The following is a 25,485-nucleotide window of genomic DNA, read 5'->3' as shown; positions in this document are numbered from 1 at the left end:
CCGCCCAGGAACCGGCTCTGCTGCTCAATAGCGCGTCGGCGAGCGTGGGGAGGGGCTGTGACATCTCCTCCGCCTCCTCGCTGCTGCTCCCCTTTCCCCTTCCGCTGCCACTGGCAGCCCCGCTGAGGGGAACGTCATGGGGCTAAAGGCTCGCTGAGAGCGCGGCCCTGGCGCCCGGGCCGTGCCCGCTACGGCATGGCGGCTTCGTGCCGCTAGGCCCTGGCCCGCAGTACCTCCCCCGCCATGCCGAGTAGCAGCGCCGCTGCGGCCTCCCGCGCCGCCGAACCCGCCGAGCCGCCGCGCCTCCCCCCCCCCTCGCTGTCGCTGCTCCAGCAGCGCCTCTCCGGCCTCGGCGTCCGCGACCACGGCCTGCCCGCCAGAGGCAGCGGAGTGGGGGGGGTGGCCCAGTGGCGGGCGGACTTGGCGCCGCCGCCCGACCTCCCTGGGGAGCCGAGGCCTGGCGGGGCGGGGGAGGCGGCGGCGGGGGACGAGGGAGACCTGGAGCTGGAGGAGGACGAGGACGATGAGGACCACCTGGCCGCGCTGCTGCTGCTCTCCTCGTCTTCCTCGTCCTCCCAGTCACTCCCGCTGCTGCCGGCGCTGGGCTCCGTCCTGCTCTCGCCCGCCTTCGATGCACAGGAGGCACTGGTGGGGCCGCACGATCCTCAGGGCACGATGGCGGCAATGATGTCCCACGCTTACGACGGCGGCGGCGCAGTGGGCCTCAGCGGCGAGCAGACGGCGCTGCTTCGCCGAAAGAGCGTCAACACCACCGAGTGCGTGCCCGTGCCCAGCTCTGAGCATGTGGCCGAGATCGTGGGCCGCCAGGGTAAGTGGGGGACCTGATAGGGGTGTGGGGCGGCCTGGGCCTGCTGTCCTTCCACGGGGTTCGTGGCAGGCCTCTCCCCACACACTCTTGGGGTGTGCCCCTTCGGGGCCAGCTGCAGGAGCCCTTTGCCTCGGTAGTAGCTTCTTGCCCCCTAGGGCGGAACTCTCCCTCCCATACCCCGGCTTCCCCATGGGGAACAGGATGCTGGCACCAGGCTAGCCCTGCTTGAGAAAGGCAAGGGCAAGAACTGGGTTAGCTCAGACCTTCGGTTATTGTTCATTAGAGCTGTCAAATGCAGTGTATAGCCTGGCCACGTACAGGTAGGTGTTGGCATAGGCCTTGCTCCTCAATGACACTCGGCTCGTGGTCTTTAGTGAGAAGCTGCCTTTCACCGTAGGAACTTCGAACTGTGTTTTACAAAGACTTTTGGGTGAAGGACTTTAATTTTCCTTGGGGAGCAGGATATGGGCTGGCACTGTTCGTACAGCTTTCCATGGCATGCACTGAGACAAAGTGGGACCTGAGGAACCAGTGAGATGGAGAAAGCCATGTGTAGCCCTCTGTGTGAAAGCCCTTGTCTTTCTGCTCAGGTTGTGGCTTCCTCTTGATTGCTGTTGCTACACTCCGTGGGTCTCTATTACACCATTAGTATGCAGTCATATCAGTGATGTCACGTTCATTGTTGGCCTTTCATGTGCTCTCATGGGAACGGTGCTTGGAGGAGTTAGATGATGTTTTGCACTAGCTTTCTGGTGGTGAACCTAATTGTAAAAGCCCTTTTTATATATCAAGAGAAGCACTGAGCAGTGTTAAGTGTAGGTGTGGAAATGCAGACAATGAAGTTGCCACTCTCTTCCTCTTCCCTTTCTATGTTATTCTTTAATGGTTAGGGGGTGGTATGTCTTGTTTGCTGATGGGCTCTGATAATCAGAGCTCATCAGTTATGCTGCCTGGTCTCTCTACATCAATGTGGCATTTGGTTGGGTTTTTTTCCATTGAATATGGAAAAAATGGTAAAATTGGTCTAAACCAATGTACTAAAGAAAGGCCCACCAAGCGCCAATGCTTAGGCAGACTTGTTTTCTCCTTCTACTTTTATTTTAGATTTTGAACAGTTAAGGGTGGGGGTTTTGTTGTATGTGTCAAAGGAGAATGAAAGGCTGTGCTGCAGAAATTTGCAGGTAGCTTCCTCTGATGCAGACAAGTTTGTTCTGTTCAAGCAGAAAATGTCTTTCCCAAGAAATGGTGTTTGAATGTCTTAAGACTATTCATGTGTCATTGGAGATGGCAGGCAGAGGAGTAGGGGGTGGAAAACAGAAATGAAAACAGCGATTGCTATAGTCCTCTAAAGGAGAAATACAAACTACTGGGTTTCAAGGACTGATTAGGCTGCCGTGTTTATTCTCCACCAGATCAGGATTGTTCTCTGTAGTATATTTTTTAGGTACCTTGAGTCACTTAAAAAGAAGATAACGGTGTTTGCATAAAAATAGGATCATTGTTCCCGAAGAGTTCATTTGCTGCTTCTGCTTTTATTTCTTATCTGATGTCACGTTGTTTGACTTGTGATAAAATATTTAGCCTCGGTGGGGAGGGATTGTATAATACAAAGAATTTGGGCTATAAAAGAGGAAAGAGTGGAGGGAGAACTAAAAAAAATTGTTACCAAACTTGCATGAAAGCTTTGTGTAAGGAGGCTCTTCAAAATTCTCATTCAAGGGAGACATGCTTAGAGACTGCCTTATGTAAGTTGTATTAGTTTCACTAAATATTTGTTAAATATCTTAGAAATACTAGTCCTTGCATCTCCTTTTATGGACCAGAACTGTGCTGGCTCATTGCATGAGTTAGAAGCTCTTGCTCTCTCATCCACTTGCTTTGCATGTGTCTGCTCTAGCCCACGGTGTTGTCAACTGTAGTGCAACTTGGTCTGCCTTGAGCAAGGCTGCTTGGAGCTGCATCCTTCACAGATTCTTCTGCTCTCTCTAAAAATGAAGATGCTGCATATTCTCTTCCTAGCACACATCCTAACCAGCTGGTTACATTATAGAATCACAGAATGGTCTGAGTTGGAAAGGACCTTAAAGTTCATCTAGTTCCAACCCCCTTGCCGTAGGCTGGGACACCTTCCACTACACCAGTTTGCTCAAAGCCCCATCCAACCTGGCCTTTAACACTTCTAGGGATGGGGCATCCACAATTTCCCTGGGCAACCTGTTCCAGTGCTTCACCACCCTTTGAGTAAAGATTTTTTTTTCTCACATCTAATCTAAACCTGCCCTCTTTCAGTTTAAAACCATTGCCCCTTGTCCTGTCTCTATCTGTATAAAAAGCCCCTCTCCTTCCTTTTTATAAGCCCCCTTTAGGTACTGGAAGGCTGCAATGAGGTCTCTCTGAAGCCTTCTCCATGCTGGACAACTCCAGGTCTCTCAACCTGTCTTCATAGGAGAGGTGCTCCAATCCTCTGATCATCTTCATGGCCCTCCTATGGACCCTCTCTAACAGGTCCATGTCTTTCTTGTGCTGTGTACCCCAGAGCTGGACGTAGTACTCCAAGTAGGGGTCTCACAAGGGCAGAGTAGAAGGGGAGAATCACCTCCCTTGACCTTCTGGGCATGCTTCTTTTGATGCAGCCCAGGTTCTCATGTGGGCAGCTGTGCTTCCCAAATTTGTGCTGGTAGCTGTGCATAGATGTGCGATGTTGCAGCTATAGAAGGTGTGGAGTGCTTGAAATGTGCCCTGTGGTTGATGGTTGAAGCTATGTTAGAGGCTGCTTGGGTTACTGTGACAGTAGTTCAGTGTCTTGCTGCTGGAAGCATTTACATCACTGGAAAAGACTTAAGATTTTAATGAATAGTTAAGTGTTCCTCCTTAAAAAAAGAAGTCATGTAATATTTCTGAAACCTGGCAGGGTTTTGTGCCTTTTTTTGTTGCCTTTTTTTTTTTATTCTTAAATGTTCTCAACCTTTTCTTATTCCCCTTGCCTCCCCCCAAAAATGAAGCTGACAGACACTGGTTGGGGTAGTGTAATATATTTCTTTGTAGTCTTTGAGGTGGAAGAATCTCAAAGGTGAACAACAAAGGAAAAGATATTTGTATCCTTTTATTCTTGTAAAGGCATGTGACTGGGAGCCAGGAAAACTAGATTGCATTCATGGCATTGTACAGACTTCCTGTATGAATTTGAACTAGCTGTTGAATCCAACCTTTGCTAAGTTGGCCAGTCATCATGCTGATCAGAAAAGTTACTTCCTTTGCTGTGAGCAGCTGAAAATCCTGCATGCACAAAGTTGCATTGGTTTAGAAACATAAAGTTGGAGAAAGTGCTCTTGAGAAGTGGTAGCATAGGAAAAGCTGGCATAGGGCATATACTCAAAATTAAATAAGCATGTATCCAGACTTAAAAAAACCCCCAACTTCTGGAGATCTAATTTGGAAGGTTTTGTTTTAATCTCTAAATCATGTGAAGGACTTGCAAAAGTCTGCTGTGGATCACCTGAAAACTGTTTCCTCTATGTAAAATTGGTGATGGTGAGTCTTCAGTGCCCCCTGCTATCTTCTTTACACTTAAAATAAGACGTTTTAACACTAAAATCTCTTTTGAATAATGCAAAAAGAGGGATGGTGTCTGAAGAAATTAACAGAAAACCTGAAAGATGCTGGAAGGGACAAAAGTCTGTCCTGTAGACATGCTGTATCCCTGAGTTTGACTGTCTTCAGATAGTGATTGCTGGAATATATTTGCTAATGCATTCCAGTATTTTGGCTATCCAAGTAATGTTATTTTCCAAGTGTTTATATCCTCGATGAGGTTGACAATGTTTTTTCTCCCTAAAATATCACTAGAGTTGGGAGCTACTTAACTCTAAAGCAACACTTTAATGCAGATTTAATGATCGTGGACTCTTTTTTGTTCTTTGTTTTTGAATGTGGGCTCTTGAGAAAAATATTACTTTGCTTAAAATAGTCCTGTAAATTAAAACAAAAACATAATTCTGATAAGTTGGTAGCTGATAACTATCTAGCATAGTTGAACAGCCAAATAAAAACAATAGCTATCATTCTCAGATAGTGGAAAAGTGCTAAAACAATCCTAGAGCAAATACTTGTATTAGCTAAGTACAGTACATAGATATCCTATGGTAGGATAATTATAGTACTTTCAAAAATAGTGGATATCTGGTTTTATGTCTCAATGTGTTGTGATGATAATATTACTGAATTACTGACAATACTTATAGCCTTGATCGGTTGTTAATTACCTGTAAGGAGTAGTCAGCATAAGCATAACTAACTAGCCTGAATTGCATGTGTTTGTTTTTTTAAAAAACTGGATGCTTAAGATTTCCACTCTCATGGATAAGTTTAATTTGACTGAAGTTGTCATGTATCTCAGTGTCAGCTGATTGCCACAGACAATAAAGACCACAGGTTCAACTAACTTGTTTTAAGTGAAAAAGGCAGTTACACTTCAGAAATTTTTTTTTTATCTTCTGTAACAAGCAGGTTATTAAATGCTATATTAAATGACTTGTTCTAAAGACTGAAAGAAAAATTGAGCCATTTGTTTTTCTGTTGAAAAGCTATTTTTCTGAGTAGTTGAAGTATTGACATTTTTAGAGCCTGGAACTCCAGGAACTGAAACGTGGGCATACTGTGGCCTGGTACAGTCTGAAATTACTGCTGAATTTTCAGTGGCCTATTGCTCTGGTACTGTGTAACAAACATAATTTCAGTTATGCTATTTGTCATTTGTGCTATACAAAGATTCAACACAAGTTGCAAAGTGTGTTAGAAAGGTGCAGGTTTTCCAGCTGGGATCGCAAATCCTCGCTCATAAACACTGCTCTTGTCTGGCTTGTTGGGTGGGAAGCACACCAAATGCAGTGCACACGGGAGACTGTGTAGTCTACCAGAAATTCTGTAGATTTTAATGTGTGAATACATCATAAGTAAGTTTGTTTGATTTTTTTTTTTTAATGAAGCTGAAATTTAAAACAAAAATCTTGCAAGGTAAAATACCAATTTCTAATCATTTGGTCCTTTTGTTTTTCTTGTAAAATTGCTGTGTTATAAAAGAGTATGGCTTCCTTTTTTAAGTTTATAACATACACATAGAAATCCTGATTAATGTGCTTCCGAACTACACTGGATTAACCTGTCTGGCATGAGAGAACAGTGGTGAATTCTTTTAAGCTGTTAGTAAAGTCAGCAGATGTTGTGTCTTAGCCTCTGTTACCCTCTCTTCTAGTACACTGTGATCTGAATTTCTGGAAGAGAAACTTTGTTTAGAACAAAGTGTTGGATATCTCAAAGATCTTAAATTTTGTTTTGATGCAATACCTCTACCTCACAGGGCCAATTTCCCATTGCAGGCAAAAAATTTAACAGGGATAAAGTTGCAAACTTCCTGTAACAAAAAAATGCTGCTGAGCTCTAGTACATTTTTATTTAATCAAAAGAAAAGGCCAAAAAGCATTTGTTTCCAATTTCACTTACTCCTTAAGAATGTCGTCCTTTTCTCTCTTTCGGGTATTCCTTTAAGTGCATGAGATTTTGTTAGCGTCTGATCAGATCTCAGTTTCCTTCACTGGTGTGAGTCAGTAGTTCTGTGGTCTGCATCAGGTTCTCTGTTTCTCTTTTGAACAAAGACACAGTATCTGTTACTTTTTACCTTCTAGTTCATTTTACCTTGGACAACATACTGTGGGATTTTGTGTATAAAAACACAGGTCTAGCAGCATTTTTGAATTAAGGGTTTGGTGTAGGTGAAGATTTGCATAGTTTTTTGCAGTCTTCCTTTATTGACCATCTGCTGCATGGCATGAATGGTGTTGCTTTTTATTATCCTTGTGCAGGTCAGCTTTACCAACACTGTTGCTCACACGAATTTGTTTCATTCACTAGATCAATGTTCTTAACGGAGACAACTTTTTTTTTTCCCTGTAGTTATCTGTTGGATGTACTCCCTCTTATAACTTGCTTTTCTACTACTGTACCTTCCTCAGCAGCTGCTACCTTAGTCCTGGTGCTGCAGTAGTGCAAGTAATTAATAGTACAAGTTGCTGCCCTCTGGCTTTTTTGCTGCATGTAACTTGTTTACTGAGTTGCCATCTGTCTTGAGAATTGGAGTACTCTTCTGCCTGTGAGATGGCTGATTTGATAGTGTCCTGGCCTGACACATAGAGGGAAACAGTGTGTAGGCTGACTACTTAATTTTGTACTAGATTGAGATATATATATATATATCTCAATCGATAAATTGATACATTCCTAAGAAATCTTTAATAAAGAGTTTCTACATGGTTCTTGAACCAAGGCTTTTGTTTTTCAGAAGAGGGAAATATCCTTGAGAGCTTTTGAGCAGCCTTCTCTTGGGAAGCTTTTTCAACATCATCAGAGATTCTTACAGCTGCCCTCTTTTTCCACCTGTTAGCTTGGCACCAATAGGGTCAAAGTCCTGCTTCCTTTGATCTAGCACAGCCCAAAATCGTTGACTGTGATTGCTTGACTCTTGGTTAAAGTACTCGAGATCTCCAGGTACGTAGAGATCTCTGTCCTGGTACGTAGGCAAGCCCGAGCCTGTGTGGCTGCAGTACCTGGTGCACTGTTGTGGTTTAGGAATGGTATTCCCCAATTAAGTGTTCTCACTGAAAACCCTCCAAACCACATTCTGCTTGATCACTCCCCCCTCCCCTTGTGGTTGGCTGGAGAGGAGAATTGGAGGCACAAAAAGCTAAAGATTGTGGGTTGAGATAAGAACAATTTACTGGAAACAGCAGTGAGATAAGAAAACAAACAGCAACAATATTAATGTGTATAAGAGGTAAACGATTCACAGGTGATTGCTCACCACACGAGCCTGACAATACCCTGACTGCTTGCTTCCCACTATGTGACTGGAAGGAACCCCTTCCCCTGTTCCTGGAAATGATGTGAGGTGGTATAGAATAACCTCAGGGTCCTAGCCATGTTCCCTCCTGGCTACTGCAAAAACTAACCCTGTCCTGGCTGGAACCAGGACATTATACACCCCTTATTCTATACCATCTATGTCATGCCCAAATCCTATACCTTCCAACTATATATGTATATCATAGAATTATAGAATATGCGGAGTTGGAAGGGACCCATCAGGATCAAGTCCAACTCCTGGTCCTGCTCAGTACACCCCAAGAATCACACTATGTGCCTGAAAGCATTGTCCAAGCACTTCTTGAATTCTGGCAGGCTTGGTGCTGTGACCACTTCCCTGGGGAGCCTGTTCCAGTGCCCACCCACCATGTAGGTGAAGAACCTTTTCCTGATATCTAACCTATATATATACACACACACAAGCACAGGTATTGCTTGCATAGTCAATGGCTGTCAGGGTTGACAGAGAATCTGTCAGCAGCCTGGCAATTAGTGATGAGGAATTTAAACAACTTTTAGGAAATATTTACTGTAATGGTGGACGGAACAAACGTAATGCAACCCAGACCAAAGGTCACCAATCAAAATGTGTATAGTGTCACCAATAGCATGTCACAGCATGCACAGTGTCTTCAGTGTCACCAATAAGAGTGTGTGCAGTGTCTTATGCTTGAGACTTTTGATCAATTGTGTTGTGACACGATAGTGTACAAAGAATATAAAAGAAACACTTGAGAGTAATAAACAACTTCCTGATCACCTTGCACCTGGACTATGTCTGACTCTGATATCTGTGTCGCATTGACTGTTCCGACATTATCAGCGACAAATGGCCATCCCTCCAAGGTGTCTTTTGAGTTCGTTTAGTCCATGACTGTAGGTTCTATCCATCCTAGATGTCTTCCAGGGCAGGAGGGCTGGTGTGCTGTTGACTGGTTGCAAGCTGCATCAGGAGCTCATGACTGGTGTATCTGGAGCAGTCCATACTCATTGTCCATGGTAGTTATGGCATACAGTAGCAGTGTCATTCAGCAACCAATATTATACAATTCAACATTACAGACTGTTTGGGGTTCCTGATTTGTCCCAACAAATCTGAATCCTCATTCTCATTTTCACAGAAACAAAAGTAAATTTGTGAGTAGATGTAATAAAAACCCATCTGGGGTATCACTAACTCACCATTGCTCAGCTCCATGTTGTAAAGGAAAGAGTGACCTTTCCTTGATGATTCTCAGTTGCTTATTTTATGTCCGTTCCCTCTTCTGGGCAAGGGATTGCATGGGGACAGGGAACTCCTACTGCTGTTGCCCATCAGATGCACTGCGATCCTGTGGATGGGACCATGTAGCTGCTCCCCATTGGGGAGTTTCTCTCATGGAGTAAATGGCCTGAGACTGGGTTTGATGTTAGTGATGATGAAAGGTAAAAGTGGGAGTGAGGACTGAGCTGGCTGTTGCTGTGTGATGCGTGAGGACTGTGGATGTTGTGGCTGCTACACTTCATAGAATCATAGAATCAGCTGGGTTGGAAGGGACCTTCAAGATCATCAAGTCCAATCCTTGATCCACTACCGCTGCGGTTACTAGACCATGGCACTAAGTGCCACATCCAGTCTCTTTTTAAAAATCTCCAGGGACGGAGAATCCACCACCTCCCTGGGCAGCCCATTCCAATGTCTGACCACCCTCTCTGTAAAGAAATTCTTTCTAATATCTAACCTAAACCTCCCCTGGCACAACTTGAGAACATGCCCTCTTGTCTTGCTGATAGTTGCCTGGGAAAAGAGACCAACCCCCACCTGGCTACTACCTCCTTTCAGGTAGTTGTAGAGAGCGATGAGGTCTCCCCTGAACCTCCTCTTCTCCAGGCTGAACAGCCCCAACTCCTTCAGCCTCTCCTCATAGGACTTGTGCTTGAGTCCCTTCACCAGCCTAGTTGCCCTCCTCTGGACCTGCTCCAGCACCTCAATGTCCTTCCTGAACTGAGGGGCCCAGAACTGGACACAGTACTCCAGGTGTGACCTCACCAGCGCTGAGTACAGGGGAAGAATCACTTCCTTGGACCTGTTGGCCACACTGTTCCTGATACAGGCCAGGATGCCATTGGCCTTCTTGGCCACCTGGGCACACTGCTGGCTCATGTTCAGCTTCTTGTCAATCCAAACTCCCAGGTCCCTCTCTGTCTGGCTGCTCTCCAACCACTCTGTCCCCAGCCTGTAGCGCTGCATGGGGTTGTTGTGGCCAAAGTGCAGGACCTGGCACTTAGCCTTGTTGAACCTCATCCTGTTGGAATCAGCCCATCTCTCCAGCTTGTCCAGGTCCCTCTGCAGACCCCTCCTGCCTTCCAGCTGATCGACACTCCCCCCCAGCTTAGTGTCATCTGCATATTTGCTGATGACGGACTCAATCCCCTCATCTAAATCATCAATAAATATATTAAACAGAACTAGGCCCAACACCGATCCCTGGGGGATGCCACCAGTGACCGACCACCAACTGGATGCAGCACCGTTCACCACCACTCTCTGGGCCCGACCCTCCAGCCAGTTCTTAACCCAGCACAGAGTGCCCCTGTCCAAGCTGTGGGCTGCCAGCTTTTTCAGGAGAATGCTGTGGGAGATGGTGTCAAAGGCTTTGCTAAAGTCCAGGTAGACCACATCCACAGCCTTCCTCTCATCCACCAGGCGGGTCACCTGATCATAAAAGGAGATCAGGTTGGTCAGACAGGACCTGCCCTTCCTAAACCCGTGCTGGCTGGGTCTGATCCCTTGTCCATCCTGTAGGTGCTGTGTGATTGCACTGAGGATGATCTGCTCCATTACCTTGCCAGGCACTGAGGGCAGGCTGATGGGCCTGTAGTTTCCCGGGTCCTCCTTCCGGCCCTTTTTGTGGATTGGCGTGACATTCTCCAACTTCCAATCATCTGGGACCTCCCCAGTGAGCCAGGACTGTTGGTAGATGATGGAGAGAGGCTTGGCGAGCTCTTCCGCCAACTCCCTTATCACCCTTGGGTGGATCCCATCTGGTCCCATAGACTTGTGGGGATCCAAGCAGCTCAGTAGGTCACTAGCTGTTTCCTTCTGGATTACAGGGGGGCTGTTCAGATTCTTGTCTTTTTCTACAAGTTCCAGAAGCCAGCTGTCCTCAGGACAACCTGTCTTACTGTTGAAAACTGAGACAAAGAAGGTGTTAAAACCCTCAGCCTTTTCCTCATCTTTGATAACTATATTCCCGCCCATGTCCAGTAAAGAGTGGAGGTTTTCCTTGCCCCTCCTTTTGCTATTGATGTATCTGTAGAAGGACTTTTTGTTATCCTTCACAGAGGTGACGAGATTCCGTTCAAGTTGTACCTTTTTTCCTCTAATTTTCTTTCTACACGACCTAACTATATTCCTAAATTCTTCTTGAGTAGTCAACCCTTTTTTCCATAATCGGTAGGCTCTCTTCTTTACCCCAATTTCTTTCAAAATCTCCCTGTTCAGCCAGGCCGGTCGTCTTCCCTGCCGACTCACCTTTTGGCACAGTGGGACAACCTGCTCCTGTGCTTTCAAAACTTGCTTCTTGAAGTACATCCATCCCTCCTGGACTCCTTTGTTTTCAAGGGCTGTTTCCCAGGGTACACTCTGAACTAGTCTTCTGAATCTGCCCTCCGGAAGTCCAGCGTAGAGGTTTTATTGATGGCCCTCCTTGCATCCCTGAGTATTGAAAACTATTATTTCATGATCACTGTGTCCCAGATGTCCACCGACCACCACATCTCCCACCAGCCCCTCTCTTTGTGAACAGGAGGTCTAGCGGGGCTCCATCCCTGGCACGCTCATTTACCAGCTGGAGCAGGAAATTATCCTCTATATGCTCTAGGCATCTCCTAGACTGCCTCTTCTCCGCTGTGTGGAGTTCCCAGCAGACATCTGGCAGGTTAAAGTCACCCATGAGAAAAAGGGCTGGCGATTTTGAGACCTCTGCCAGCTGTTTGTAGAATAATTCATCACCTTCATCATCCTGATTGGGTGGTCTGTAACAGACTCCCACCAGGATGTCAGCTTTGTAGGCCTTCCCCCTGATTCTGATCCACAGGCACTCAACCTTATTGTTACTGACTTCAACTTCTACAGAGTCAAGAGACTCTCTAACATATAGAGCCACCCCTCCACCTCTCCTACCTTGCCTGTCCCTTCTGAAGAGCTTGTAGCCACCCATGGTAGCACTCCAGTCATGCGAGTCATCCCACCATGTTTCCGTGATAGCGACTACATCATCGCTTTCCTGCTGCACGATGGCTTCCAGCTCCTCTTGTTTGTTACCCATGCTGTTTGTTACTTAACTCTCACTTCAAGGGGAAAAAATAATCTGTCTTCCTATCGCCTTTTTAATTAAGAAGTATTTGATTATTTAAAACTGGTAGTGTATGAGGTAAACTATTCCTTCATAGCTACCCTTAAATTTCTTGGGGAGTATAACGTTCATACTGCTAAACTGGTATCACACCAAACTAAAATCACTTAAAAAGGTCTGATTAAATGAAATTCCTGGTCTAGAAGTCCCCTTTTCAGACTTTCTTTATATACTTCAAAATCTTGGATACAAAAATCTTACTGCAAAAGCGTGGGTGATGTATTTTTTCTTCCCCTCTAAGTCTTTCCCAGTCTCCTGAGCTTAGACATGGAAACTCCTTGATTTATCATTTGGCCATGTGACTTCATAGCTGGCAGAACTTGTGTCATTGTGGCTGCAGAATTGTTGGAGAGGGGATGAGATCAGCTGTGCTTTGCAGCTTGTATTTGGTGACTTCCTTCAGTTCTTTCTAACTTTTCAGATAAAGATTGATGGTCTGGGGAGTCAGCTTTCCATTGAAGCCAGCTTTCCGATGTCTAAAAGTCTTGTTCTGTTGCTGCAGGGAATTGAGGCAGTGTTTGACCTCTGCTTTCTACGTATGTGACTTGTACCTTAAAAGAAAAACTCTACTCACCTTGGTCTGTGCCTTTCTGCAGCCTGAGGAATAAAGGCAAGAAGGCTTTTCTTCATACGGGAGTGGTTTGGAAATGTGACTCTGGCAAAGCAATCTCTGAGAGTTTGCAGGGAATGGAGCTGAAGGTGCATACTTCTAACTTGATTTGAATTTCTAAAACATCAGGAAAATGTTGTCTAAAATGTAAACTGTAAGAATTGGTAAGGCTGTTTGGAATCTGGACTTAATTAGGCTCTGAACTGTGGTATATAATAAAGAATTATATTGCTATTGATATGTGTATGTCTAGATGCCCCCAGTATTTTTTAAATGCTGCCTATGTAATTTTTGGGAAATAAGGATATATACTTGAGTGGAATGGAGTCAGTGAAAGTAATCTGTGTATATTGGAGAATAATTGATACACACTGGGAGACTGACTTTGGTTTTAGGTGTTCCAGTAAAGAGTGTGAAAACTTCAGTGCCACCATTTTTACGGAACCTTTGAGTTTAAGGTTTGAGTCCACTGTCTTTTCTGAGTAACTGGGAAGGAATGGGAATGGAGTGGGCAAGCATTTACTGACAGGGAGAAATGCAAACAAAGAGATGGAAGGAGTAAAGGTAAATTGCCAAAGCAAGGTGCTGCTCTCTGGTATGTGTAGGGAAATGGCATGGCTTCAAAGGAAATGTGCTTTGCCACTTCTGTAAGGCACCTCATGCTATATTTTCCTTTTTTTTTTTTTCTTAAATCTAATAGAGCACTAGTGCTCTTCTCAGTGAGCTGTAGTGGGAAATAGAGGCTTACAGGTTTGTTCTCTCCCGCTGACACTTGCTGTTCCTGCTGATTGACATGTTTGGCTCTTGGGTCTGCATCTCCTCCTTTGCACAGATATGCCTGTGCTTCACTCCTTCTCTCGAGGGAGCCCTCCAGACCAACTATTAAAGATAATGAACTTCCTCTCCAGCTGTGTCCTGGAAGCAAAGGGCTGTTGTGTTCAGCCTTTGTCCTTGCTGTGTGCAGGGGCCCTGCGAGAAGCAGCTCTTCCCCTCCCCTGTATTCCAACCAGCATCTGCATGTTTACACTACCTTTTTTTTTTATTAGTAGATAGTACCGAATAAAGTGCATCTTTGAGTGGTTTTCTAATTGTAAAATTTATTGCTAGCGATACCTTGGGTGCAAAGGACTGACAAAACACTATTTTGAGAGACTATTTTGAGTACCCAGACAGTTATGAGATGATTAAAGTAAATAAGGAAAAGGTGAACAAATTGCTGCAAGTGAAATGATGCCTAAAACACTTGATCTGCAAATGTTACTTATAGTTTTTTCAAGATGAGGTTTACTATAAAATAACATTTAATGTGACATGCTTTTGAATTTGTTTTAAAATAGTCTACTGGATTCAGTCTTCACTGAATTTATCCTGTCTTGCATGTCATGGACTTGCTTGTGTCTCTTGCACTGCCTGCTTTTCTGGCCCTGTGATAGGTAAAAGGGGCTTCTATATGCACCATGCTTTTCAAAATGCCTTGAGCATCTTAGAAAAGAGCCTGTTGTCACTGTCATAGCAAACTTTATAACACAGTCCCCAAAAATAAAAGACCAATGTTTCATTAACTTTTTGCTTCTATTTCAGACTCTATTAACTCAATTAATCATAGAATCATAGAATAGAATCATAGAATCAACCAGGTTGGAAAAGACCTCCGAGATCATCAAGTCCAACCCTTGATCCAACACTACCGTGGTTACTAGACCATGGCACTGATGTCACATCCAGTCTCATCTTAAAAACCTCCAGGGAAGGTGAATCCACCACCTCCCTGGGCAACCCATTCCAATGGCTGATTACTCCCTCTGTAAAAAATTTCTTCCTAATATTCAACCTAAACCTCCCATGGCACAGCTGAAGACCGAGCCCTCTTGTCCTACTGCTGGTTGCCTGGGAGAAGAGCCCGACCTGCACCTGGCTACAACCTCCTTTCAGGTAGTTGCAGAGAGTGAGGAGGTCTCCCCTGAGCCTCCTCTTCTCCAACCTCAACAACCCCAGCTCCTTCAGCCTCTCCTCATAGGACTTGTGCTTGAGTCCCTTCACCAGCCTTGTTGCTCTTCTCTGGACCTGCTCCAGCACCTCAATATCTTTCCTGAACTGAGGAGCCCAGAGCTGGACACAGTACTCGAGGTGTGGCCTCACCAGCGCTGAATACAGGGGAAGAATCACTTCCCAGGTCCTGCTAACCACACTGTTCCTGATACAGGCCAGGATGCCATTGACCTTCTTGGCCACCTGGGCACACTCTGCCTCATGTTCAATTTCCTGTCAATCCAAACTCCCAGGTCCTTTTCTGCCTGGCTGCTCTCCAGCCACTTTGTCCCCAGCCTGTAGCAGGGGGTTGTTGTGGCCAAAGTGCAGGACCCGGCACTCGACCTTGTTGTACCTCATCCTGTTGGAATCAGACCATCTCTCCAACTTGTCCAGGTCCCTCTGCAGAGCCCTCCTGCCTTCCAGCTGATCGACGCCCCCCCCAACTTGGTGTCATCTGCAAATTTGCTAATGGTGAATCCGAAAAATCGGTCTAAGAAACTGCTCAGAGACTTTGATCTTTTGAGCAGCAAAGGTATTTATTTGCAGCGCTGGGAGCAAGCCAGCTCGCGCTGGACAAACTTGCTCACCGGCTCTTCAGAAAATCAGCACTTTTATACAATTTTAGATGTGATTAAATGCATATTCAAACGATTACAACATCTATCAATACATATTAAAAATAGGTGGAGAATAGGTGGAGCTTGGGGCGGTGCTTCTCTTGGCACCCCATTTCGAGGGGTCGTTCCCATCTTCCTCCATGGGGCAGGGGGCTTTAACTCCTCTTCCTCAGCTTGACCTTTCTTCCTTTCCATTGTTCTTGACCTGCTCACTGAAGCTCGGAAAAGGCCCTGGCTCCAGGCCTATTTCTCCTATTCAAATGTCTACCTGATCCTGCTGTATTTCTAATTTATTGCCTCTAGGCCTATTACGTGTTCTTGTACTATTCTCTTAAGCTTTTGGTCCAGTAAGTAGAACAGAATGGGTACAGATCGTTTTGGATGTTGATAACTTGTTTGCAGGCCCAAATTTCTTAGTTAACTCTTTTGGACCTAACCCCCCTGTATCATTGGTACGCTCGATCCCCTCATCTAGATCATCAATAAAGATATTAAATAGAACTGGGCCCAACACTGATCCCTGGGGGACACCACTAGTGACCAGCTGCCAACTGGGTGGGTGCAGCACCTTTCACCACCACTCTCTGGGCCCAGCCCTCCAGCCAGTTCTTAACCCAGCAGATGATTGAGAGAAATTCCATGTAGGCACATACTATTACATAGTAAGCCTTAGTTGCATTCAGCAAACTGCTTGAACTTCTACTTGACATTTTGAGGAGTGGTTCCTTCATCCCACAGGGAAGAGTAAAGTTTTAAATAGCACATCGTTAACAGGAAGCAAATGAAGACTTCTCAGTTAATCAATTTTATCTATATCCTACACATGTTGCAATACAGACACTTAATTGTAAATGTTTAATTTGCTTTTAGGTCATGTTTGTCCATGAAAGGCTAATATATTAGCAGACTTGTGTGTGAGCCTTTACTTCTTCTGCAGGATCTTAAAAATAACTGGAAAAAAAATAATGGAAAAAATTTAAACCTACCGGTATGTATGGGATAATCATGAAGGTGGCTGACAGAGGAAAAAGCCATTAATGTTTATTTACCATCTAATAGAAATTGAGGAGTTGCTGGGCTAAACCAGCCCAAGAAATATTGCTAAAATAGTTTGTGGGTATAAGTGTCAGAGGTCTGCTTGGAAATAATAGGTAGAAGTTGTTACTGCTTTCTCTAATGTGGCTGCTTCTGGTTTCACCCTACAGTTTCTTGAAACTCTCAAACAACTTAAAGTAGATGGCTTTCTTGTGGCTTTCTAAACTTGGATGTCTTGCTAAACTTGCATGTGTTTCCTTTAAACAGGTTGCAAAATAAAAGCACTAAGGGCCAAGACAAATACTTACATTAAGACCCCTGTTCGTGGAGAAGAATCCATCTTTGTTGTCACTGGACGAAAAGAGGATGTAGCCATGGCCAAAAGGGAAATTCTCTCAGCTGCTGAACACTTCTCTATGATCAGAGCATCGCGCAACAAGAACGGTCCTGCCCTGGGAGGCCTGCCATGCACCCCTAACCTGCCAGGTCAGATGACAGTCCAAGTCAGGGTGCCTTACCACGTAGTTGGGCTGGTGGTTGGACCAAAAGGAGCTACAATCAAAAGAATTCAGCAGCAGACCCATACCTACATAGTCACCCCCAGCAGGGACATGGAGCCAGTCTTCGAAGTCACGGGAATGCCTGAAAATGTCGACCGTGCACGTGAGGAGATAGAGATGCATATAGCCATGCGTACTGGGAGCTACATCAAACTGAACGAAAAGAGTGATTTCCACTACAACGGTACAGATGTAAGGTTTGAAGGAGGCACTCTCAGGTCTGCATGGCTTGTTTCTAACCCTGCCCCCCCTAGCCACACCAGAATGATTTCTAATTATATGAATGACAGCTCCAGTTCCTTGGGAAGTGGCTCCACAGATTCCTATTTTGGAAGCAATAGATTGACTGACTTCAGCCCAACGAGTCCATTCAGCACAGGCAACTTTTGGTTTGGAGAAACACTGCCTTCAGTGAGCACAGAAGACCTTGCAGTTGACTCTCCTGTGTATGACTCCTTACCAATGCCTTCCCAAACCATTTGGACTCCTTTTGAACCTGTAAATCCTCTCTGTGGCTTTGGTAGTGATTCTGTTAGTAATGCCAAGCCTCAACGCCAAGGGAGCCAGCCATCTACTCCTTGCCTGTCGCCCACATTTCCAGAAAGCCTGGATCACCCACTGGCTAGGAGAGTATGGAGCGACCCACCTAGCGCTGGCCACCAAGCAGGCCTTCCCATCTACATCTCTGCATTCTCCAATGGCACCAACAGCTATTCATCTTCCAATGGTGGCTCCACGTCCAGCTCGCCTCCTGAGTTGAGACAGAAGCACGACTGTGTGATCTGCTTTGAGAGTGAAGTCATTGCGGCCCTGGTCCCCTGTGGCCACAATCTCTTCTGCCTGGAGTGTGCCAACAAAATCTGTGAAAAGGAAACACCTTTGTGTCCTGTTTGCCAGGCAGCTGTTACTCAGTCAATTCAAATTCACTCTTAAATATATATAGATATTATTATATGTGGACTTTTAAAGACTCTTAAAGGCATGGGTGTAATGGTACCCTCTAGTAAACTTTCTAATGAATTCTGATGGGTTTTCTTGGGATTAGGCTGAAGTTTATTAACAACCTAAGTGGTCTCTATCTGGTTCAGTGTAAGCAGATGGCATGTTTAGCAGTTCCATCTGGTGTAATGTTATGGCACAGTGAGGGGAAGTTTTCATAAATTGCACAACAGAAAAAAAAAAACCAAATTTTGCAGGCTTTTCTAAAGGATGTCTGTTAAGTGTTTGACTTCTGTGTGTTGGCAGCAATGAACCTTGTTGCCTAAATGCAAAAGTACTCATCTGCCATGGAAGGTATGTGGCATTATTAATATATCAAACAACACTTCCAATGCTGTCTTCTATGAGTTTTAAAAAACAAGTTTGGGGAAGTATTTTTTGCTTTGTGTGAAAATTTATGCCTAATTCTTCAGCATTGCAAATATCTTTTGTTTTAAAGCATAGTTTAATTATTGAAATGGATTGCGTTATTGGCAGGTTCAGATAATAAATTACAGTAAGGTGGGGAGAGAGAAGCTGCCTGATGCACCTCCATTTTGTCCTTGATAAAGGCAGTATGTTCAGAGGATCAGGACTGTCTCAATTTGTGAATTCCTACCCACTGCTTTTCTTAGTGTAATATGGAAAAAGTCTGGCTGGATTCATCCAGTTACAGTAAGGGCTTTGGGATGCACATACTTTGACTTATAGTGATGATGCTGACGTTCTGTTCATTAGTCCGATCAAGCTGTTCTTTAAATACCTTTCTAGAAAGTATGTAGTTCAAAATGTGAAGCATTTTTATGTTCAATTCACATCTTACTGTAGTGGGTTGACCTTGGCTGGGTGCTGGGTGCCCACCAAGCTGCTCTATCGCTCCCCAACCAGACAGGGGAGAGAGAATAAGATGGAAAACGACTCATAGATTGAGATAAGGCAGTTTACTAAAGCAGAAGTGAAAGTTTGTGCCCGCACAAGCAAAGAGGAAAATAACAAGATTTATTCTCTACTTCCCATCAGCAGTGATGTCTGGCCACTTCCCGGGAAGCAGGGCTTTCAAAATCCATAGTGGTTTCTCAGTAGGCAAACACTGTAAACAATGAATGCTCTCCCCTTCCTCCTTCTTTCCTTAGCTTTCTGTCTGAGCTGAGGTCATAAGGTCTGGAATATCCCTTTGGTCAGTTTGGGTCAGCTGGCCTGGTTGTGTCCTGTCCCAGGATCTTGCCCTCGACTGAGGAAGGAATGTTACAGTGCTGATGCTGTGCTCAGCAATAGCCAAAACACTGGTGTGTTCTCAACACCTTTCTAGCTACCAATGCAAAGCACAGCACTGTGAGGGCTGCTATGGGGAAATGAACTCCAGCTCAGCCAGACCCAATACACATATATATTTTATTTTTAGTATGAAAAAGGGGGAGTTGTGTCAATGCCCTTGTATTATTCATGACAGCAGCTGTGACAGTGGCCCTGCAATCAGTTTACTTAATTTCAAAACTGTCTTTCCAAAAAAAAAAAAAAGTCTCTTGAATGAGCTTCTTATATTTCAACCTGTGGATGTTTCTAGCTTTTTCATCCTCAGTATGTTCCCAAATCTGTAGTGGCATATATTAAAACAGCAAAAGCAAACAAACAAAAGACACAAAGCAGTCTGATGTATTTTTTTTCTATTTTTTAAAGCGTTATTATCTCAAGACAATCTTTTTTTCTCAGTACAACAAAAAAAGAAATTGTGTATTGAACTAGTAAATATACAGAATACTTTATTTTTATTTCCACTTGAAGAGGTACATTTCCTATAAAAGTTTACAAATAACTTTTTATTTTATGGTTTTCAGTATAAGAGTTGCCTTGAAGGCATATTAGGTACTGCGTAACTTTAATGCTATAATTGCTTGTAGAATGGTTACGTCATTATTGAAACCTGATCTCTAGCTGCAGTCTTGTAGATGCAAAAAAATGTTCACCGAGCATGTATTTTGTTTTATTGCATTGTACACCGCAACTAATAAGCCAAGGAATCAACAGACATTAGGTGCGTGTACCACTTCTATAAACCACAAACTAAGAATGATAAACTATTGATCTAGCTTAGTATTTGCTAATTTTACTACACTCTTTGTTATGTATATGTAGGGAGGTCATAGGGGTTATAAATTCAATTTTAGTAAAGTTTAAAAATTATATATTTTATGATAAAGGGCCTTGAACTTATGATGGCCAAAGCACTGATATTATATATTTGCTGTAAAGAGAATTATGAGAGTTTTATTTTTCTGATATTAAAAGTTACTTAATAAAGACTTGTTTCCATTAACTTGAATGTTTTGCTGTCTTCATAGTTGTCACTTGGAGCAGCTCAGGGAGGCTGGAGCTGGCTGCTATCCCTCACCCACCCTGGGGGTTCCTCGTGCTTAGTACTTCGTATGCAGGGCTCAGGCTGGTGGGATCCCATTCCAGTGCTGCAGAGCTCCACTCCTGAAAGAAGTTTAACTGGTATAAACAAAAAGTGAAGGGTTTTGTGGTTTGTTTTGTTGGGTGTTTTCCCCCAAATTTTTCCAAAGTTGCAGGGAAAAGTTTCCAGGAGCTGATGAATTAAAATTTAAAATAAATGCGCGCAAAATGAGCTGAAGTAGCTGAGGGTGCAGGTTCTTGCTAAGAAAACAAATGGGGTTTGGGCAAATGAGCTGCACTAGGAGTTGTAGGAAATCCATAACACTGAGGCCAGCATGTGACTGCTCTGGGGTATGACAGAGTTTAGGGATGGACTTGGCAGTGCTGGGTCAACAGTTGGACTCTATGGTCTTAAAGGTCTTTGCCAATCTAAACCATTCTATATGTCCATAAGTCAAGAGGCAAAAAAATGGATCAAGGGGATTGTGGCAGGGAAGAGCCATTCAGGTTGGAAAAGATCTTTAAGATCATTGAGTCCCATTGTTAACCTAACACTGCCAAGTTCATCCCTAAACCATATCTCCAAGCATCACATCTACGTGCTTTTAAAATCCCTCCAGGGATAGTGACTCCACCACTACCCTGGGTAGCCTGTTCCAATGCCTGACCACCCTTTCAGGGAAGAAATCTTTCCTAATATCCAATCTACCCCCCCCCCCCCAGCAGAACATGAGATTGTGTCATCCTACTACTTGTTACTTGGGATGCTCCCTGATGCAACCTGTGTTAACCTCAGAGTGGCACTTCAGTGATGCATCTCTTCTGCCTGCTGCTGACACCAGCTGCCCAGGTGTCCCTATGGGTCCCTACCCACAGCAGCCATTCCCACCTCTGCCACCACCCTACGATGTGTCCTTGGTCATGTCACTACATCCAGTGGCAGCCTCACTCCAAGTGCTGCAGTGCTGGCCCCAGCACTCAAACTTGCCATCCTCCTGCCAGTCGTGCAGCTTCCTTGCTCTGAGCATGGCCATGCTGCTTTGGCTGCATTTACTGAAAAGCAGTGCTTCACCCACACTGCCATCAGATCCCCCCCTTCCCTCAGCAGATGTTTACAGCAATGGCAAATGGAGCGCTAAGCACATCTAGTGCCACCTACCCCAGAGGCCCCTTGGGCAGCACAGGGGTGCTCAGACTAAGACTTTTTGGGCCTGCTTTAGCTTTGTGACATGGATTTATTCCATGCCTACAGCCACATGGTTGTATCAGGGTTTAAATATGCAGCATCATGTGCTGGTAGATAGTTTCTCAGTGATCTAGAGGCAAATACCAGTGTGTGAGCCAACAGTTTTACATTGGCCACAACAAAGACCAGCCAGCAGTTAGAAAAGGGTTGCTAAGAGTACCAGGCGGGAGCATCTGGAAAGCTCTCTGGAGAGGTATGGAGCTAAAATTGGTTTAAGGTGGTTTATGGAGGGACTGTGCAACTGAACAGGAGAGTCTTGGCCACAGGACGTTGATCTGTAGGGAGAATTTGAGGATTCAATGCTTCTGTAGATACAGAAAAATGTTTGGGGGGAGAGTATCATCTTTCACACTACAGTTATTAGTCTGGCACCTCAGGACACATGACATGCATCGGTGCCCTCCATTCTGCCACAGCTATCTGTGAAGCCCCAAACACAGAGTGGGTGCACACTGAGACATTCCAATGTACCCATTCCTGCTCAAACAGGCCATCAGATCTGCAGTGGAGAAGGAATTTTCACCCTGCCTCCTGTTCATAAATCACTGGAGTTCAGAGGGTTGTTATGTGTTTTTGGTCTTTCTCTCACCCTGAGATACAGCTGCTTTAGATCAGCAGGGACCCAGAGCATTACAGATGCACTGCCTGGCTCCTGCTTTATTCCTCCATTGCATGACTTCATTTATTCATTCATTGGGAAGAGTTCTACAGCCTAGTGACTGCAGGAGCAGGTGAAGTAGAGCTCCTGTGCACCTTTTAACACAGGATGGCAATCACTCACCCACACACAGCACTCATTCTGGTCTCTGGCCCTTCCTCTGAGACCCCACTACACACACACAGTTTGGCTGGTGGCTTAAAAGAAGTAATTTCCATTAATGTGAACACCCACAAAGCTGTTGTGCCCCACGACCCTAAGCCAGATTGGTACCCATGCACCTGCAGGTGCCTAGAGACATTTCCACACTGGACACTGACCTTGGCTTTGGGTTTGATACTGGTTGTACCCAAGTATCTAACACATGGGACTCTGCAAAGGGACCCTCTGGCATCACAGTCCTGCTCCAGAGAGTTCTCCTAGCCCCAACACAGTTCAAGACCGCAGCTAGCAGTATCAACAGTTGGCCAGAAACAGTAAAAGTTCTCCACTGAATGAAATAAAGAAGCCAAAGACTTGAATCTTTACCTTTTTTAATCAAAAACATACTCTGTTACAGAATTTCAGGAAAGTTAACTACAGTATATTATCCACAAACTAGGTCTAATGAAAAACATACAGTAAGCTACAAAGGAACTACTGGGAATTCTGTTGACCGCTTATCAAAAGGCAATGGCTGAAAGAAGAAACAACTAGGTTTTCATGCTCAAAAAAGCCCTCTTGCAGTGAGTTTTGGGTTATGGGTACTTTGCAGCTCTCAATACAGCTGAATCACAACTTCCTAGTGCTACCAAACCTCACCAAAAAGACACAGAAAAAGGTACAAGAGCAAGAAAGCGCTGCGTGGTTTTGGTGAACTTGTACAAGTCCTGCAAATTTAGGAGCGATGTATCACTCAAAAAGCACAACAACCGCCAACACCAAAACCTCTTGAGATATTGTTGACAGTAGTTCTGCTTTCACCAGGTCTCATCAAGTGACTTTTACAGTGCTGAAAAGTCAAGTCAGTTCTTGGTCAGCTCAGCAGCATCATGTGCAGCAGCTTTGAGTCAGCATGGTATCATCCCCTAGATGATTTTCAGAAACACACAACTGAGAAGGTGTTTTGGAAGTGAATGACACAACAAAAGATGTTCAGCATCCCAACTCCTGCATGACTGGTGGAGAAGCACTTTCCATTGGTTTTGTTTCCCTGTCCAGGACCAAAGTGCCAATGAGTTGCATCAGGGGTAGAAGCATGAGCATAAAGCTGGTTAACACATGCCTATGACGGACAACTTGCAAATCTCATTCCCAAGAACAGCGCCATGGTCCTCAAAAACCTGTTACCAGTCATGGAAATACTCCTGTTATCAACAGGACCAGGCAAGACCATTGCTTTTAAAGTCTTTCAAAAACCAAAAGAAGGTAATCTCTCAAAAATTGCATCCTTAATAATATCTGACAACTAAGCATCTTATAATTTTATAGAGCAGATGATAAGTAGCATGGGGCCTGACAGGAGCAGGGAGAGGGGAGGAAAGAGGATTTCTTAAATGAAGTCTGAATCCCACTTAGATGAAGACCCATCTGGCTGTCTTTAACTGGTTGCAATAAAGTAACCAGCGATCCCAGTTGCTCTGTGTAGCAGAGTAAAAATGAGAATCAAGGAGACAGTCCTTTCTAGAGTGCTTACTCTTTGAAGAAGAGATTAAAGATGTCTCAATAAAGACCACTATCAAGACATAAACAACATTTGAAGGGTTTAGAGGCAGAAGCCCCTCCTATATACATTGGTATAGGAATTTTGTAATGGTTCCTAGTAAAAGAACAGAGGCAGTCATTCCTGAGATACACAGAAAGGATGCTGTCATCATCAGAAGTGTTACAAGAAGATGGTCTCAAAGGTAAGGCACAGGAGTTGGATACAGGTTCGATGACTACTGCTGCTACAGACCTTTTTGGTGACTGAGGGAGACCATTGTCTCCTTTACCATGTAGGTCCCTCTCTAGAGAGCAGACAGGTACTTCCCAGGTCTTCAGTAGGCCAGAGCTGTTAATGAAGTGGTTTATATCACAGCCAGGGGCTTCAGGTCTCTGAGCACATCATTCTCATCAAGCCCAGAAAAGCGATGAAAGGAACAACCACTTCTAACAAGCACCACTTAGTGGTTATGGCTTTTTCCAAGGGATTCCTGTAGAATTAAGTATTTTTAAACCATTCCAGAGAAAAGCTTTCCTCTCCTACATCTCTAGTATGTTAACTTTAATTGCCCTCTCTTTCAAAACTAACAATAACACAGATAAAGCCATCTAAAACCTTCTGGTGTTAATCCCAGCTCACCAATACATGAAGTGAAATTACAAAGTATTCCAGCAAAATGTGTTTTTTGAAGGGTGAGAAACATAGAGGTAATTACTTCACCGAAAGAACTAAGCAGAGCAGACATAGGAACAGGACTGCAAGCAGGAGATTGCTAGCTAAAAAAATACTTGTTGAATTCATTGAATTCATTGAATTTGAGACATTCAGAGCTGAAGGAGACGCAATTCTGGCACCCTTGACATCCCTGACTGCAGTGTATATGGGGATCATCACAGCTGTCAAGTAGCTGTAGTTCTTTTTCAACTCTCAGAAAAAGACATAAATGCAACACTCAAAGATTCAATGTGCTGCTGCTGAAGGGTTTCCAATTCATTACGCACTGCCTTTTTTGTACTTTTATGACAAGGCATAAATTAAGTTAAAGGCATATTAAAAACTAAGAATGAGATTGTCTCATTTTGACCTTTAACAATTACAGTTGCATCTTATCAGAAACTGCCTGGTGGAGAAGATGAACACCTTTTCAGTATTTGTACTGCCTCACACAATGCTCAGATTTCTCCTGATGTGGAGCCTGTGATTTCCTGTTTCTGATAAACTCATCTGACATTATTTTGTTGTTCTATTCTGAACATTTTGAGCCATCTAAATACTTCACTGTAGGTACAGACTTAAGGAGACTTGCAAAACAGCTGCAAAAACCCCAAATCTTAAAAGCTGAATTTTTCAGACTATACTACGGGCAAGGACACCAACAGGTGGAAGCAATCTTTCACTAGTTTATCAAAGTTTGGTACAATCAAAACATAAGCAACTAGTACAGAAGGTTTTCTGTGAAGCAGTCATATACAGATCAGTCATCCACCAAGAAAAACACCTTGCAAAACTACAAAGTCAAATAGGGAGTAAGCTC

General features: G+C 44.3%; 1 protein-coding gene across 1 annotated transcript; it reads left to right on the top strand.

The window, feature by feature from the left end:
* Positions 1-243: 243 nt before the first annotated feature.
* MEX3C (mex-3 RNA binding family member C) lies at positions 244-17,927 on the top strand. The gene is made up of 2 exons (XM_032674478.1): positions 244-829; positions 16,702-17,927. Exons 1-2 carry the CDS (start codon positions 244-246, stop codon positions 17,925-17,927), a joined length of 1,812 nt encoding a protein of 603 aa, XP_032530369.1.
* Positions 17,928-25,485: the final 7,558 nt, after the last annotated feature.

The sequence above is a fragment of the Chiroxiphia lanceolata genome, chromosome W, assembly GCF_009829145.1.
Source record: "Chiroxiphia lanceolata isolate bChiLan1 chromosome W, bChiLan1.pri, whole genome shotgun sequence".
Classification (NCBI taxonomy): Eukaryota; Metazoa; Chordata; class Aves; order Passeriformes; family Pipridae; genus Chiroxiphia; species Chiroxiphia lanceolata.
The sequence above is the reverse complement of the archived record's forward strand: the minus strand, read 5'-3'. Positions and strand labels throughout refer to the sequence as shown.

What these genes read in the sequence shown, in the direction of transcription:
- MEX3C (XM_032674478.1), top strand. Translation starts at nt 244, where the DNA reads ATGCCGAGTAGCAGCGCCGCTGCGGCCTCCCGCGCCGCCGAACCCGCC. An exon ending in CGAGATCGTGGGCCGCCAGG is followed by an intron (nt 830 to 16,701) that starts GTAAGTGGGGGA and finishes TCCTTTAAACAG; the next exon opens with GTTGCAAAATAAAAGCACTA.